The 14,032-nt window shown below is 40.3% G+C and overlaps 1 protein-coding gene across 2 annotated transcripts in view; it reads left to right on the top strand.

The window, feature by feature from the left end:
• The window catches only part of PARD3B (par-3 family cell polarity regulator beta), a 1,159,791-nt gene that overhangs the window by 706,934 nt on the left and 438,825 nt on the right, over window positions 1–14,032 (top strand). For both annotated transcript variants that reach the window (XM_037849784.1, XM_037849785.1), the window contains exons 12-13: window positions 6,000–6,170; window positions 13,071–13,203. In XM_037849784.1, the coding sequence (XP_037705712.1) occupies window positions 6,000–6,170; window positions 13,071–13,203 (304 nt within the window). The remainder of the gene's footprint in view (window positions 1–5,999; window positions 6,171–13,070; window positions 13,204–14,032) is intronic.

A 14,032-nucleotide genomic window follows, 5' to 3' on the forward strand; every position in this document is an offset into this window, starting at 1 on the left:
TATTTCAGAATGGGCTTTCATTATGTATATTTCAATGCTTTAAAAATACCCTTCAGTTATCCAGAAAAGGCACCTCTGTGGAAGGCTTCATTTGCCACAGATGATGGGTAAATGAAATGTTGCTGGGACTTCACTAATTTGCTACCTGAGGATTACTGAATTGGATAAATAAATTTCAAATTTTACAGTAGCTGAATAAGAGGATGTATAACCAGTACACAGAAAGGAAATAAGTTTCACTTTTAGAAATATAAAATTTCTCTGAATATGTGCTAACATGTCCAGGCAGCCAGATGTGTTCTACTCTCTTATAGATACAGTTTGTAAATTAATTTACCCATTGTGGACAAAACTCACATCAGGTCCAAAGCAACTGAATGACAAATTCTTCAAGTGACTCAATTTAGCAAGCACTTCTTGAACATCTGCAGTAAGTCAGGCAATATATAATAGACTGGAGACAGAAGACTTAAAACGACTCATCCCATAATCTAGGGAAGCTGCTAGCATAATGAATGAAATGCATAAACAACTTTAATATGATAAAGGGCAATGACAGACACATTTGAAAAATATTATGGTGTTGAGATGATAGAGCAATTAATTCCACCTGGAAAGAAAACCATGCAGGGAAGGCCAATGCTGAACCTTGCTTTGAAGGTTAAGTAGATATTCAACAGGTGAGCAAGAATGCCAAAGACATTTTGGACAGAAGGAAGTGTGTGGCAAAGTCACCAAGAGGTGCACACCAGAATACACGGTCTGCTAGAAAATAAGGCTCTTGCTCAGGGAGAATGGCCCTGTCCATCTGGGTTCAGATTGTGTTAGGGCCAACAGTGTAAACATTTTACTAAGGTAGGTGTTCTTCAAGACAAGAGCTAGCATGCATCCAGTCTCAACTTTCTCCCTGTCCCCTGTGTTTTAAGAACCATACTTTAAAATCTTAATTCATTCTTTTCCTTTCCTTGTTACTATTTTGAATGAATGCAATCTGGAATGAAAGTGTTTCGTTTGTTTTGCAAAAGAAAGGTGGGTAGACATTGTCCTGGAGTGACTTTAGGGCTGTGAGAGCATTTGTTGAGGACAACCCGCTCCCTCGATCAGGTACCATTTTGCCTGGAGTTCCATCCAACTCCAAGCGATTCCAGCTCTGCAGTCTGAAGTCAGGTTTTAGGATTTGGGCTCTAGGTGTTGATAATATCCCAGGAGGCTTTACTGAGGCCCCCATTAGAAACAGGCAGAGGCAGGAGCCGACATCTGGTCACAATTAATCCTCTCAACACCCCAGCCTAATTCAGACTAGCCTTGGGCTACAGCCAACTACCCCTGAGAATGCCAACCCACTGTCTCATACTTATTTCATGTTCTGCAGAGGCCAGCTCTTGCCTTGGATTTTTTCCTCTCCCCTCTGTATTCATTAGAACTTTAGAGGTAAATGGGCTTTATAATTGGCCCAAAGAGGTGGATTAAGCCATGCAGTGTCACCAGTATCCATGGCAGAGGTAGTTCCCAGGCACCATTGAATACTGTAGGGGCTGAACCATGCTGGACCACCTGGGAATCATAGATATGCCCCAGAGGGCCCCTCAAACCCAAGAAACTATATCACAAGTTTGGTATTTGTATAAATCAATTGTTCTTAACCATGGGTGTTTTTGTCCACAAGAGGACATTTGGCAGTGTCTAGAGATATTTTTTGTTGTCACAACTGAGGGGGAGGAAGAGAAGCTACAAGTGACTGGTAGTGGAGGCCAGGAGTTCTGATAACCATACAACAATGCACCCAACAGCCCAACAAAGAATTACCTGGCTCAGATTTCCAACTGTAAGGAAACTCTGTATAAATATGTATTTTAAAGAGATGAAGATTCATAGCCTTTGTTAGATTCTCAGAGGGTCTGAGATGCTATAAAGCTTAAGAATCACTAGAAAAGTGGTTGAGAACATGGATTCCAGAGTGTCACAGACTTAATTCAAATCTGCTTTAGAAGCATGACTTGCAACAATTCATTTAACATCCCTGAGTCCCAATTTCTTCTTTTATAAAATGAGGGCAATAGTCCCAAATGTATAGGGTTGTTAATAGGGATTAAATTGTCTTGTGCATATAGAAAGTTTTTTTTTTAGCACAATGACTGCACAGAGTAGAAACTCATTAAATAATTATTGTTATTAATAATTATAACATGTTTAATCATCACTAGTAATCTGATTTTATAAGCAACATATCATAATGGGTAGTTTCTTGGATTTTAGGTACACGTAGACCTGGCCATGTCAGTACGCTTTGATCTGGCCTAGGACAAGTCAGTTAATTTCTTTGAGCTTCCATTTCTACATCTCTTAAATGGAAAAGAATAGTATTCTTTTCACAGGGCTATTGTGAAAAATGAATGAGAGAACATATGAAAAAAAGGCTTGAACAAGGAATGGCATGTATTCAAGTGTTCAGTAAAAAGGAAATACAATACTCAAACATGTAGCCTTCTGTCTCCTCCTTCCTGCTGCGTTAGAACCAGGTTAGGGCTGGTGAGAATTGAAGCCGTCCTAGAACATGAGACAACCTAAATCTTGTACCAGTTTTCATTTGTCCTAACATGCTCTGGGGAGTTAAATTTTATCTTACCTTACTCTGCTCTGCTTTCTCTTGTTAATATTTTTCTTCCTCTTTGGAAATTTAGAAATTCACGTTACCCCTACCTAGCTTGAGAAAGGATAGAATTAATTATGGAGGGTGCCGTGGTTGGGAGCATAGTTGGAGTTGTTTGCTTGTTTGCTTGTTTGGTTTTTTTGTTTGTTTTCTGTTTTTTCTTAGGGGTCTAATGGGAATAAGGTAGAAAGCAAATGGGATTTTTTTTTTCTTTAACAAACTCAGGCATGACCCATGCTTTTAATGAAGTAAGCATCTTAGAATTCCTGAATTACATACCTAGATAGTTGAAATCACTTATAAAAATTGAGTTGATGAGAGTTAGTATTCTCATGCCTAAGTGTTTACTTAACTATAATATTAAAATTAAAAAATAAGTCTATAAAAGCTACTTTTCTTGGTCAAAATTATTTCAGAGCAAAAAAGGATATAAACAATTTTAAGGGAGAGTTGATGAATTTGAGTAATGAGCTCTTCATTGAATCAGCTGCTTTTTAGGTCAAAACTGGACATGGATATGCATGTGTATGTATATGTCTAGGTAGGTAGGTAGGTAGACAGAATTGTTTCCTCATCCAATTTGCTTCCCTGCTTTGCCATCTCACAGCCCTATCTCCTGACTCTGTACCTTCCATCATGTTTCTCTGGCTTTCATGTATGGTTATCTTCCGAGAGACATCTGGTAGCAGATTGTCCTTTCTCATTTTGAAAGTCTTTTTCTTTGAAGCATTACCCCTTTAGGGACTAGTCATTGTCATCTCTGTGGAACACAGAATGGATTAGTGAACAGGGAACATTGTAGAAGTCAGGACTTGGGCTATTCTGTGCCAGCTCTGACCTTTACCAGCTGAGCAAATCCTAATACATGTGGAACTGCCTTCTCTTAATAGGTGTTCAACAAATGGTTTCTCATCCTCTCTGGACTTCATATTATTAATCTGTATGCAGAAGAGTTTGGACGAGATGACCTCCAAGGACTTTTGCAGCTCTAAATTCTGTGATTATATTCTAAATGTTAGGACAACATGGTGCTTACTGGCAGCTTCATTAATGAAATTACCCATCATTTATCTTCTAAGGAACGAGCACACACCAATAGCAACAGGCCATCCAAGCCTGAAATGAGAAGAGTGTGGATTTTTGTCATGCCCACAACTCACTGGTGACACTTGTGATGAATGTGCATGTCTTCTAAAAAAAATTCCAGCTTCCCCCAAGGCAACCCAACCTGCCTCTTTGTTTTGGGCTTGGATACAGCAAACATGTTCTATTTCCATGTAATTCTGCATGCTTGAGACTTAGAATCTAGCTGAAAATAAATGTTTGTGCTTACCGTCTGTTGGTAAGAACATTTTACAAAAAGTGTTCTTGTATCTCCTCACCTCTTGTCTCCCTCCTCACTCTGATGACCTTGTTCCATCCCTCATAGGGAAGGTTCCCAGGAGATTACCAGAAGGGATTTCTCTCAGATTTCATTGCCTCCATCCCTAGAGGTACCCATAAAGTTCCAATCTTTACCTTTCTTCTTCCTGTTACAGAGGATGAGATGTCCTGCCAAGACTAAGCCTTGACAAATCTGAACACTAGTCCTCATTTCCTGTTAACAACTCTAGATATCGAGCCAACTCTTTTGATTCTTCCTTCTCTGTAATAATCACATGTCAGTCTCCCATATCCTAAAATGATTTTTCGTGGCACTCGTAACCTCCTTCTCAAGATACAGCCCAATAGCCTGCCTTCCATTATTTGCCAAAATAGAATAGAATAACCTCTTGAATCGCATCTCACTTCACATGACCAGCCTTAATTGTATTCTTTCTGTGCCTCTTTCAAAACTGAATAACAGAAATTAAGAGATTTCTTTCTTGTTTGGCCCTTCCTGTAAATCCCATTTCCAGACTTAATCCAAATTAGGGTAAAGGTTAAGTGAAGTGGGAAAACAAGAGGAAGGGAGGAGGCATTAAGTTCTGTTGAAGCATTCCATTCAGTTTACATCTCTGATTCTGTGCCCTTCTCTGTCGATCCTGTTGCCTCGCCATCTCAGTTTCTCAGCTGAGTGGGCGTGTTCTCCTGGGGTGGCTCCTGCAGTCCTCCTTGGCCAGCACCTTGGCCAGCAGGGGCATGTGCAGGGCATGTCCACAAGGGCATTGGCTCGCAGGAATCATCACTCTCTCCCCTGCTGTCAGCAGAGGAACTTCCTCTGACCATCTGCTACTGCATTAGTCAAGAGTTTATCAACTTGTCCACAGGATTTCTCTGGTGAAACTATCTGGTTGGTTTCTGTTGTTCACTGTATGTCTGGTTTTCTCATTTCTTAGGAAGGTTTTTTTGTTTGTTTCTTTTTTTTTTCTCCTTTCTTTATTTTGCATTTCATTATTCTGTTAACTTGAACAGGGATTCCAGATATTTCTAACTGCAAAAACTATTTAATATTTTCCTTTTCCTATTTTAGTCATGTACAACTGTAGTCTAGAGATGAGTAACAGGGAATCCTTGTAGAAAGACTGAAGAGCCAAGAATCATGAAAGTGAGTCAGTTTTGTCTCTGACTTGTTTTTGTGACTTGGGGCAAGTTATGTCACTTCCCTGCCTTAGTTTTCTTATCTGTAAAATGTGAATAAAAACATGAATTCTACTTAACTTCTTGACCTCTGTGAGAATCACTGGAGATAGATTATGGAAAAATTCTTCAGAAAGGTAGATTGTTATACACACCTGTTGTTATTCCTGCATTTGTGTCTCTTAGCAAGAGCTTTCTACCTTAGGGTAACATGTACCTTGTCTGACTGTTAACATTTTAAGTGTCTTTTCTCCCAGGCTGCCTGTTGAGGAGATTCACTGTGGTCATGGAGTGACTTAGAGGTGCCTAGAATTTATTTAGGCCAGAGTCCCTGCCCTCTCCCCCCATGCCAGCTTACTGCCATTGAGTCTGCTATGTCTGAGCATGTTGTCTCTCTGTGCCTAAAAATGCAAACCCTCAGTTAAAGCAATAAGAAGACCTCCTTTTGTTTCCACACTCCTTGTCTGGAGTCAGCAACATGGTCTCTGCCAGATAAAATGGAAGAATCAGGCTAGAGTAGTATGCTTGCCAAAGGTTTAGATAAGAGACATTATAGAAATATCTAAATTACTGCAGCTCAGGACTCTAAGGTTTCAAAAAATATTTTCACACAATTCATTATTGTTAGTATTTGTGACTGTTTGAAAAGCTCCAGAACCTCTTTCTGCCACAGAAAATAAATCATTTCTAATAGAATTTTTTTTTAACTTGAACTTTTCCCTGAAACAACCACATGTCATCACCGTACTTTTTTCTGTTTAATACTATTTTTTTATTTCCTCTGCCTTAGGATGGTCGTCTGAGAATGAATGACCAGCTGATTGCAGTTAATGGAGAATCTCTTTTGGGAAAATCCAACCATGAAGCTATGGAAACACTTAGGCGATCGATGTCCATGGAAGGAAACATACGAGGGATGATCCAGTTGGTGATTCTGAGGAGGCCAGAGAGACCGATGGAGGTGATATAAATCCTCCTTTTCCTCAGCCAGCTGCCCGTATGGCCACTACAACTTGCTGACTTCCATCACTAGTAGAATAGCTAGACTCGTATTGATTCTATGTTTGGGAAAATATGCCCCAGAATGGTTCTGATGGATTTATGTTGGAGAACAGGTGGTTGTATATTTTAGGGATAACTAGAAGATATAAAAATGTGCATATAAAGTAAAAAATTTATCAAATGTAACAGGTCCATTTTGTTCTAGTTCTTCCACCTCCTCCCCCCCACCCCCCAAAATTCAAGAGATCTAGGTTTGCTCATAAACATCTTTATATGCTTTTTGGTTGATAGACTAACAGTGTCCATACCTTAGAAAGTTCCTAATCAAATGTTACTATATTTAATCTGAAGATCCTTATAATGCAGTTAGCTCTCTATATTCTACCCCACAATCTGCTCCTAGATACTACAGACCTGAGACTTAACTAAAATTTGATCCATTAAACAAGCTGCTTGCTTCAAGTTATTAAATAAATGGAGGTCTTACTTTTGAAATCTTTTATCATTATTTATTTATGAATTTTTTAATTCTGACTTTTTAATGAGGGGAATATTTCACTTACATATGAAGGATAAGCATAAAATATTCCTATACATTAACATCCTTAAACATTTCATGTATATACAAATAACTGTAAAATATCTCTAAAACATTATTTTCTTTTATATGTGAAGAATAATTATAAAATATTCCTAAACATCATTTTAGGATGGAGGAGAAGAAGAAGAAATTGATAGCAGCAAGAGTTAAGAAAACAAAATAAAAGAATCATACATATTTATATTAGGATATTCTCAAAGGACAAATTGTATCTGTATAATAAAACAATATGCAAAGTTAAAATAGAATACTTTTAAAGCTACACTAATATTAGTTTTAATAATAAGTTCAACTTAAAAATTTTTTAATGAAAGAATTATCAAATTAAGAAAGAGTAGTGGTTAAAAGCTTTGGCTCTCTCCTTGACATCTCATGTCTTGATGACAGTGTCCAAACTGCACCATCAGAGTCATAGAACTGTCCAAGAGAGTGAGAGGGGAAGGCTCCAGCAAGGATTAGGGCTGAGCCAAGAGTGAGCCAGGGCTGCCCTTGGAAGGGCTCATTGTCTGCTAAGTAAGTGAAGGAAGTAGAGAAGATGCAGAGCAGCTGGGGCGAGGGGATAGTAGGGCTTGAGCTTCCTGCAGCTTGGGTCTCCAGGCTGGTGCCTGGTTCCCATGCTAGGCTGCTGCTTAACAACCATCTCAATACAACCACATTCAGCCTCCAGCCCTGGGGGTCAAAGACAAGAGACTTTGAACTTCCCTCCTGAGGCCAGTGCCACAACACAGGCACCCACTCCTCACACATCAGTCTGGCTGGCTGTGCATGAAGGATTCAGACAGGTTCCGGGTGGGCCCATGTGTGAGAAAGGAGGTTGCACCACTGAGGTTCCCAGGAAGCATTGAGGGAATGAAGTTTCTATGTTGTCATCCCAGGCTTTGTGACAGACTAAAGGACAGAGTTGTGGGCAGGTTGGCAGAGAAGGTGGGAGACAGTTTCTCATGCCAGAGCTGAAACTGGACCTGGTACTCCCAGAGCAGGGAGGGTGGACTTTGGAGCCCAAGCTGGTCTTGCCCTTTGAGCATGCAAGACTGGGGAGAACAGTCTTCTTCCTTCGTCCTTCAACTGCAAGGACCCACACTGCATTCCCTTCCCTCTGATGCATGTCAATTTCTGGGTCTTTTGATCAGTGAAGGTGACACAGACCAGGGTCTTGTTCACCTCCATATTCCTAGTATCAAACATGAGACCAGGCACACGGTGGTTGCTCAAGAAAGTGAATAAGAGGGATGCTTGTAGATTGATAAAATGGGCAGTGGGCTGCCACAGGAAGGAGGGAGACCCCAATAACTGGAAGTGTGCCAGTGGTCAGCGAGGACCACCGGTAGCCTGTTTAATCAGTGGACACTTCTGTTAGCCAGTCCTTTCTCAGAATTCTTCACCTGAGGAATTAAAAACAGTTCTAGGTAATTATTTGGCAAATGTTTTCCGAGGGCTGCTGTGCCAGGCCCAGGGAATGAGCCAAGAGCACAATGAGAAGGGTGATACAGTTTCCAGGGCATGTGATCCAGAGATGCCCAGAGCATGGCACATCCAGAGAGCCATGTAATCCCCTTCCATACCCACTGCCTGCTCCTCAGAGAAGTACTGTCCTCAGGAGGCCCCCAGCCCCTCTGGCCTCTTCAGTCCTCCAGGGCTCAGTTCTCCCCAGGGCCTCAGTTGGCCTGCCCACCACACCCAAAGACCCTGGGTCCTGCCAGCGGTTTTTCTCCTGCCTTGGCCCTTCTGTTTTTATCCAGAAGCTAGTCTTTGCTGGAGCTCATGAGACCTCAGCAAAAACACCTTTTTTCCCTGAACAGCCTCACCCAAGTTCCTTTGCTGGCCAGAAGCAGACCCCTCCTCTTCCGCTCACAGTCCTCTCCTCTAACTTGCTCTGTAGAGGACTGTCTGTGGCCAGTTCCTCTAAGGAAAGAGAGGCCGAAGCTCCTTGACCCTAGTGCCCATTCCAGCCTTTCTGCACCTTGCTTCCCAGCGCTGCCTACTTCCCTGCGTTTACCCTGATGACCTGTCACTTCTCTCCCCACTTTTCTACAAAACCAAGTAGCTTAAATGTATACCCTGAGTGAGGAAGACATCATTCCCACCAGGGGATGGTGAGGACTCTCCCTCACATATCTCTGAATGCAAAGCTGTCTGTTGATGGCCCTCTTAAAACAGAGGACCTAGAGATGAAATGTTGAGACCTAGGTGTTATACCTCCATTGCAGCACACACCAGTAATTCTGATAATATAGCTAAAAACTGCAGACTTTTTAAAAAATGATTATTCTTATTTGAGCTTGCAGCTAACTTCTAAGATTTTTTTTTCCCACCTCGATAGATACCCACTAACAGTAAACTCTGCAAACCTAAAGGTGAAAATTTGTTCTTCCTCCCAAATTACCTCTCAGCAACTAAAGATACTGGGAACCTTAATTCAGTCAGTTCTTCCCCATTAAGAGCACAGCTGATCAGCAAATCTTCTATATATTCATCAAAGTTAGGGGAAAAATGGACAGGCCAAGTGCAGAGGTCTGTCCTTCAGGCTATCACTGATGGCCACTCATTGGGTGTGGTTGCTACTAGAACCACATTAATCCATCTTGTCCATAAGGGCATTGTAAGATTTTACCCATTGTCTTCCTGGAATCCAGAGATTCTATGCTGACTGCATGTCTCTCACTAGTAATCTAGTTCCCTACTGAAAGAACCTGAAGTGGATGGGTGGTTTTAAAACATGTCTGTGAATTCTTTGACTTTCAAGGGGTCTATCCCTCTCCCTTGAATATGGGCTGGCCCTGGGGACTCATGTGCAGTGGAATGTTGGTGTTACATGACTTATGAAGCTACGTCATAAAAGGCAATACAGTTTTTATCTGGCTATTTCTCGGGGCACTCACTGTTGGAACCCAGCTGCCATGCTGTGAGGAAGCTCAGACCACATGGAGAGGCCAAGTGCAGGTGTTCTGGCTGGTAGCCAGCATCAGTCACCAGGCACGTGAGTGAGCAAGCCTCTGAGACAACAACAGCCCCAGCCAACGTCTAACTGCACCTACATGAGAGATACCAACCAAGCACTGCCTAGCTGAGCCCAGTCAGCCCCCAAACATGAGAGAGAATAGATGATTGTTGCTGTTTTGCATAAAAAATGTGTTTTAAAAGTTTGGATTCTGGAATTTGGATTGCAATTTCTTGTGTTAAAATTCCAGGGTTGCCATATCTTGGCTGTAACTAATATGTAGTTGAGGGCATTGTCTCTTTTAAATCTTAATGCATCCTCATTTCCCAGAATATAGGAGACACTTAATAAATATTTGTTGAATAAATAAAATTTGCATCTGAGACCTACTAAAAACCATAAAGTTTGTTATATCAGTAGCTATGGGAAAGGAGTAACTGTAATTGTATAGTCTTCTGTACAGAACCTTGTGGATGTTAAATAAATGTAAATTGGCCAATTACTGGTGTGTGGGGGGGGGGTATTGAACTAAGGTAGTTTGTAACGTTTGCTGCTGCTTAAGTGAGTCTTCCATGAATATTTAATAGGGTTTACTTATGTACACGTTTATAAAGCCCTTATCTGTTCCTTCCTATTGTGAGAGAATTGGTTCCATTCTGGTTTAATTTGATTCTAACTCTAGAATGTGAGGACTCCATAGAACCCTTTGCGGGGACAGGCCCTGGGCAGTCCATTTGTGCATCTGCGTATTCAATCTTCCTTAAGGTTTCTTTGAATAAATGTACCACCACTAACAGAAAAATCTGAAAGTCCCTGCTCTTGTGTACAATGTCCATGCTGATAGCAAAAGTAGAAAAGAAAACAATGAATATGGTTCTTAAAAGAGTTAGCTATCTTCCCCACTTTTCATCTTCCCTAATTTCATTGATTTTTCTGTATGTGTGACTATCTAGTAGATAGGTATTATATATTTTGGCTCATCAAGCTTTGGGACATTTTGCCATTTTCATTCTTCTGTGCTGCAAGTATTTTCATTTTAATTCTCACACCCTGGGTTGGGTTAACAATAATTCCATCAGTAGAAAGTATTAAACTTACAGTTCAGTGCCCATCTTCAGAAGTGTCGTGTGAATATAGTTCACCAGGGAATTGATCAGGAGTAATGAATGGGGCAAAAGCCATTTATTTGAGGACAATTAAACAAGATTTCCCTAATGTTTACATGCTTTCCGTGGGGGATGAGCAGGCACTTGACTCTCAGCACTTGAGAATGTCTGTGGTAGCCATGAAGATTAAAGAGCATTTTTCTTGTAAAGGCAAAAGCCTAATGCACAACTTGTCTTTATTAAATTGAAAAAAAAGTCTATAGTTATTTGATCTTCCAGATCTCTGTTTCACTGTGTCAAAGCATATGCTGCATGCTCATGTTTTTACTGCATTCTCCTGTGTAACAGCAGTCACCCTCAGATATAGTAAAAAAAGCATCTATAACCTAGAAAAAGGTCCCAGTACTGCTCAAACACCCAGGCAAATCAGTTAGTTAGATTTGGCAAGAACACCAAAATGGTTACTTGAATGTTATAGTGATATAAAAAAAATTGAAGACGCTACTTATGAAAAGTCAAAATATATAGTTGTTGGGTTTTTTTTTCCCACATTACCCAGATGTACAAGATACATAAACAGTTTTGATGAGGACCTCCTGAAGAATACATAATGAACCCTTGATTGAATCAAAATCATTTTAAATAGAAACATTTTTTTTCAAAGGATGAGCTTAAGGTTCAATTGTAATTCCATTTGAGCCTAGAGACTTGGTATTAAAAAATGGGTTATGACCTGTTTTTTTTTTTTCCCTTTCCCCAAAACATTTCCCTCCCTGCTACAGCTCATCTTGGTAGAAGCAGAATATGTTTAAAAATCCATTATATTTTTTATTGGCTGGGACACTAATGGAGGCCTCCCTAACAGCTCTATTTTACAGGCTGAATACTTTAATTAGGCTGGTTACTGATCAGTTGTTGGGATATCGATTGTGTCATTCATCAAAGAGCTGGAAAAGCAGAAAAAAAAAATTGTGTTCTTGTTGTTGTTAATTCAAAGCACAAGGCTATGCAAGGCAAATCCTACCTCTCCTGCCTGCTAGGGCTCCTTGACTTAATTTGGGAGTACGTTGCCTCTGTTCCAAGCTTGGTTTGGCTAGCAGCACAGAGGCAAAGTAACACACTGGGCATGGGAAAAGTGTTACAAACCTTGACACAAAACTAAAGAGGCCCTCAACCCTAAAGATAGTCTACTATATAGGCATAATTTGAATGTTTTAAATATTTTGTTTAACTTGCAGAATACTGCATTTTTGTCACGAAACAGGAGAGGAAAGAATAAATCAAATGCATTGTTTGAGCCAAATGCTTTCCTCAGAAGGAAAGTGCTTTGGGGATCAGATCTGTGTTTCTGTTTGTGGCATCTTCCTCTCAAATGGTCAGGGGAACGGCTGTGAGATGGCTTTCAAATTACTTACTTCCCTGAAATCTGTTTGGGAGACAAATAATATGAGCTAGAGTAAAGCCCAGTGCTTGGTGCCTCGATCCATCTGAAAACATTGCTGGAGTTTTCTGCGACAGGCCCCCTCCTGTTACCTCTTCAGCACCTGTGGAACCCAGCTTAGGGAGTGTTATTCTGGAAACAGCAGTTTTAAGAGAAGTGTGAATATGTTTATAGACTATCAACATCAAAATAGGAGGGGGAAACGTGGAAAAAAAAAAAAGAAAAGCTCTCAGGAGAACAACTGTCTGGCAGTGTCACTGCAGTTTGTTTTGGCTCCTGGCCATAAGATCTAGGATCTGCAGAGACACACCAACAGCAAACCTGATTGGGGTCTGACTTGTCCTAAGGCCTAGGCACTTAGTCACAGAGGGAGGGAGAGAGAAGGAGAGGGGGACCAGCTGGTTGGCAGAGCAACCCCCTTGGCATTAAGTGTATCCTTGTGTTGAAACTGCCACAAGCTGTACTCGCAGATGGAAGAAAATTTGAAAGAAGCCAGTTGTAAGTGGGGGAAAGAATAATAAAGTTAATCTTCTTTTGTGTCAGCTATCAGCACTCCTAATCCTTGGCACCACATTGTCAGTATTTTTTTTTTTTTATTTCCTATTCAAAGATGTTTTTTTGATAGGGCCATTTTGATTTTCCACCGCTGAGGGCTTATGTGCTATAGACTCTTCAAAAACCATTCATGAATTGATCCTTCTTCAGCTTTGTTTCATTTGAACACGTCGGAACATATTAAAAAAGCAAATGTAATTTTTCTTTTCATCCCGTAGGAGCCTGCAGAGTGTGGGGTGTTTTCCAAGCCAGGCTTTGAGAACTGTCAAAACTCTGTAACCACCTCCAGGAGAAATGGTAGCAGTACACTGCATCCTTCTGGCACTTACAGTCCACAGGACAGACGGAAAGGTAAGAATCTGTCCATTCTCCTCCATGGCAAATGGAGGGAGAAAACATAAAAGTGCCTTTTTGTTTAAAAAAAACACAAAAGACCAAAAAGAAGTTAATTAGATTAAGTGCAGAGTTTGTTACTCTGAGTCATGAATATTGAGAGCTGGGTGGGAGCGCTGACTCAGAAGTTGTGAATCAGATTCCTGGCAAGGTTTCCGGTTTGTGACAGTTGCTACGCTTGCTGCCCCAAACAGGGAGGGTTATGTACAAAACAAACCACGGCTAGAGAATCAAAAATGGCAAACTGATATTTTTGTAAGATATTTTAAGTATTGGAATTAACTAAAAATAAATAACTATTGAACTTAAAAAGAAAAGTTTGGGCTACTATTAAATCATTAAGTAGTCATAGCATGATTTGCAGAGTTATGCCTCACTCTCAGATGAGTATGGTAAATACCATAGACTGGCACCATTAAGTCAGGATTGGAATGCTTTTGTTATCAACCTGTTCCAGTGTCTTTTCCTTATTCTCTGGCACAGACCACATTTCTGGTAGAACTCTAGATGTACAAAACCTGGCTTTTCTTCTTTGTTCTTCAATCATTTTACTTCAGGTCACCAAGAAAATTATTTCATTTCTCTGCATCTCTTTTCTTTAATAACTTTCATTTTGGTACTGCATAAGTATTGTATATTCATTGTAGAAATTTTAGAGGAAAGCAATAAAAAAAATGTAATATTACCCATACTTTTATCTGTCAAAGATACTAATCAATAACATTTTTATGTATCTCTTTCAAGGCTTTTTCATGCAAATTTGTATGTGTGTATGCTTTATAAAAAT

The sequence above is a fragment of the Choloepus didactylus genome, chromosome 9, assembly GCF_015220235.1.
Source record: "Choloepus didactylus isolate mChoDid1 chromosome 9, mChoDid1.pri, whole genome shotgun sequence".
NCBI lineage: Eukaryota > Metazoa > Chordata > Mammalia > Pilosa > Megalonychidae > Choloepus > Choloepus didactylus.